We start from the raw sequence: 4,058 nt of genomic DNA on the forward strand, positions 1-4,058 counted from the left end.
ATGACTAACCTCAAGCGACTCAAGCAGGTCTTTCCAACCAGTGTTTCTTGTTTGCTCTGTAATCCTACAGTCGAGATTATTAGAGTGCTAAATTTGTTTCTAGATGAAGCCAATATCGTGTTATAATTCTGTCCGCAATATATGGTGAGATTTTCTCATGCTTTTGATGGTTCCATCTGAGTGATTCCTCATATCATTAGTGTATTCCGTGAGGGTGCTATTTCGGATTATCAGAGTGTGTGAAACTTTAGAAGAAGTGTGATTGCAAGATTGGAAGTTGCCCGTATGAGAACAGTGTGCTCTAGCAAAATAGGGTTATTATGTGTTATAGTGAAGCATAGTGTTTTGTGTTTTCTACTTGCAAGCTCGAGCATCAATTATTGAACTGAAGTTTTTCATTTATACTCGTGTGTTTACATGAGTAAGCGAGTATTGACTGGGTGAAATGTCGTAGACACAGCCCATAAGCATCAGCAAGCAAGCAAGCAAGAAGAAGGTATGGGAAGAAGATGATGTTCAATTGTCACTTTCGTTGTGTTGGCCGCCCTGCTGGTCGAGAAGTTTATTCTTACAATGTTGTAGCGGTATTAAGGTTAGGTTATTTTATTTATTTATAATTTTTTTAAGAAAAACAAGTTTCAGTTAATTGTCATGGATCCTAATGGGAATGGGAAGCGTGGACTTCCTAAATTACGTGATTTATTCAGTAGACAGAGACTGGACTCTGATAGTGGCCCTGACTGTCCTGATCTGGACTTCTGTTATGATGATGCGGATTCATTAATTAACGAACTAGCTGAATTATACAGTTACACGGAACAGCCCGAGTTCCAACTTAATGTAAGGGCATTTGAGGATCAAATGCGTGAATACAATCTTGCCCCATTCTGGTTAAAATTTTCGGAAGAACGACGAAGATCAGTAGTTTTAAAACTGTTGGATCAGTTGGAAGTTTCTAATAAAAGTGTGAGAATGAAAGCTGCAAGGTGTATCTTATACCTCGCTCAAGGGTGTTGGGCTGAACTTCAGTCAGATGCTGAACAGCTGGATTGGACTCGAAAAAATGTTATTTTACTGTATGAGTGTGGTGCTTTTGCTGCCTGCGTAGAACTTCTAAATATAGAAATTGATAATAGTACTGCTGCATCTACCGCACTTAGAAAATTGGCGGTGAGTTTAGCAGACTCCACAGATTTACGTATTATACTGAGTGTATTGTATGTGATGATAGAAGTTATGCGCGTAGCTCCTGATGATGACAGTTTTGAATATAGTGAATGCCGTAAAGCTTTTATAGATGATTTAAGTAACTCATTTGATGAGTTGCTGGTTGTTAAGTTGTTAGGAATGGTGACTCGATTTTGTAGTGGTTCAGCTCCTCATTTTCCTATGAAAAAAGTATTACTAGTTTTATGGAAAAGTATTTTAGTTTCGTTAGGTGGTATGGAAGTTCTTCGACTGCTAAAATGTAGATATCGTGAAAATTGTGGGCTTGGTGCAACGCAAGATACTATGGAAGTTGCCCGCACAATGCGTGCTTCATCACCTCCTGCAAGCGCTGCAGACTTATTAGAAGCACAAAATCAGAAACGGAATAGTAGACCATTTCGGCGCAGTCTTATGAAGCAAAGTTCTCTTGATGATCCCTTAGGAATGGAATTGGAAGGAGTTGATCAGTCAGATGAAGAGGTTAGGGACTTTGAGGAGAGACAAGCAATGGAAGAGGCCGGAGAAATACCTCAGCCTCCTAGTCCCCGCCCCAGTACTCCTATACCACCAAAAGGAAAAGGTTTACCGTGGGCACCTAAAGCACGACAGAAGGATCTGGACCAGTTCCTTGAAAACACACGTTTGAAGTTCGTTGGTTACGCACTCCAGGGTGATCGGGTGTCTTTAGCTGGTTTACCACAGCCAATTCACGAGGGTGTAAAAGTCTTAAAAGAAAACATGTATACGTCCTTAGCTGAGATTCAAATTCAAAAAGAAGAAGATATTGCTAGGAACCCTATTTCAAATCCTGAATTAAATGTGCCTTTAACTCCCACTGAGATTCTATATCAAGGTATGCTTCCTAATCTTCCACAATACATGATAGCATTATTGAAGATCCTACTAGCTGCAGCACCAACATCCAAAGCAAAAACTGATTCTATCAACATTATGGCAGATGTTTTACCAGAAGAAATGCCTATAACGGTCCTGCAGTCAATGAAATTGGGCATTGATGTCAATAGACACAAGGAAATCATTGTTAAGGCTGTGTCTGGTATTTTATTGTTACTTTTGAAGCATTTTAAATTGAATCATGTATATCAGTTTGAGTTTATGTCACAGCATTTAGTGTTTGCTAATTGTATTCCTTTGGTTCTGAAATTTTTTAATCAAAATATCATGTCTTATGTTGGTGCTAAAAATACCATACCTATTTTAGATTTTCCATCCTGTGTCATTGGAGATCAGCCAGAGCTTACTGCAGAAAGCCTGGAGATTGGAGACTATCAACAGTTTTCTTGGCGTAATATATTTTCTTCTATTAATCTATTACGAATCCTAAACAAGTTAACTAAATGGAAACATTCTAGAATTATGATGCTTGTGGTGTTTAAGAGTGCTCCTATTCTTAAGCGTACTCTGAAAGTTCGTCATGCTTTGATGCAGCTGTATGTATTGAAACTGCTGAAAATGCAAACGAAGTACTTGGGCAGGCAGTGGCGTAAGTCAAACATGAAAACAATGAGTGCCATCTATCAGAAGGTTCGTCATCGCCTGAACGATGACTGGGCTTATGGTAATGACTTAGATGCACGTCCGTGGGATTTTCAAGCGGAAGAATGTGCACTGAGAGCATGTGTTGATAGATTTAATAATCGCCGTTATGGTTCTGGACCCAGAGATCCTGAATTCGAGCCTATGGACACTAGCATTACCAGTGTTCTTGGTCAGCCTTTTGAGTTCACTGATTACTTTAAGCAACATTATGAGGTATGGCTGCAGCGGGAAGTATTTGAACGGTCTTTCGGAGAGTTGTTCTAGAAAGAAATTAATATTATCGAAAATTATTGATCTTCCAATTATGACTGAGAGCAACACGTATGAGTAAATATATTATCGTTCTCCAAAACTTAATCTAAACGTTGTTCCTGGTAGTCACCTTTTTTCCAACCTTAATTTTACATACTAAAAGCAAACGATTCAACTTCAATAATGCTTATGTATATCAGCCCATGTTGTAACACAACAACTAAGGCAACCGTATACAGATGCCAGTTGAACCACACCAAAGGAAACAAAAAACATTGAAACAGAAAGACTTCCAGCTCAAGACTGTTTTAACAATTCACAGTTTTTTACCTTTCATCATGCTTTTTAAAAAACTTTTAAAGTAACAGTTCATTTGTGTGTTTTCCTATGTTTTAAATTCATCATACATTTGTTACTGAGGATGACCCAAAACATGTCAATTTATGTGTGAAGTTTCGTCGTAATATATTGAAGCATCTTTTGAATAAGCACGGTGAGGAGTAATTGTAAAATAATGGATGTACAAATGCATATAAAATAGATGAAAGCATGGAATTATATATGAAGAAAGGAGAACCTAATAGGAAGTAATTTGAACATTAGCTTTGCACTTTTTCAGTTCTTTTTTTTTTTTTTATCTCTGTGTTGTGTGATCATTTCCAAATTTGAGATAGCCATGAGTTCTCTTTCTGTTATAATACAAATTTATTTTTGGGACGTTATTTCCAAGATTATCCATGGTGCTATTCTTTACGTGTACCTAATATTTATGTCTTCCTTACGATTCATACCTCAAACTCTTTGGAGATGATACATCTATGGCAAGGCTCTTGGTACATTTATATTCTCCTCCTTCAACATCACATTGCTAGTTTCTAATTATTATTATTGTTTTGTGTATGACTTCTGTTATTATGTATAGTTATCATTCTTGTACTGTATTAGTCTTTTTTTCATTACACTTGATTACTCTTGAATAGTTATGGTCCTTGAGTGACCTACCATGGTTTGAATGTTTTCTGTATACCATATGTTGA

General features: G+C 37.3%; 1 protein-coding gene across 1 annotated transcript; it reads left to right on the forward strand.

Moving 5' to 3' along the window:
* Positions 1-545: 545 nt before the first annotated feature.
* LOC136864773 (striatin-interacting protein 1 homolog) lies at positions 546-3,179 on the forward strand. The gene has a single exon (XM_067142144.2). The coding sequence runs from the start codon at positions 652-654 to the stop codon at positions 3,031-3,033; it is 2,382 nt and encodes a 793-aa protein (XP_066998245.2). The 5' UTR covers positions 546-651; the 3' UTR covers positions 3,034-3,179.
* Positions 3,180-4,058: the final 879 nt, after the last annotated feature.

The sequence above is a fragment of the Anabrus simplex genome, chromosome 2, assembly GCF_040414725.1.
Source record: "Anabrus simplex isolate iqAnaSimp1 chromosome 2, ASM4041472v1, whole genome shotgun sequence".
Lineage (NCBI taxonomy): Eukaryota > Metazoa > Arthropoda > Insecta > Orthoptera > Tettigoniidae > Anabrus > Anabrus simplex.

What these genes read in the sequence shown, in the direction of transcription:
- LOC136864773 (XM_067142144.2), top strand. Translation starts at nt 652, where the DNA reads ATGGATCCTAATGGGAATGGGAAGCGTGGACTTCCTAAATTACGTGAT.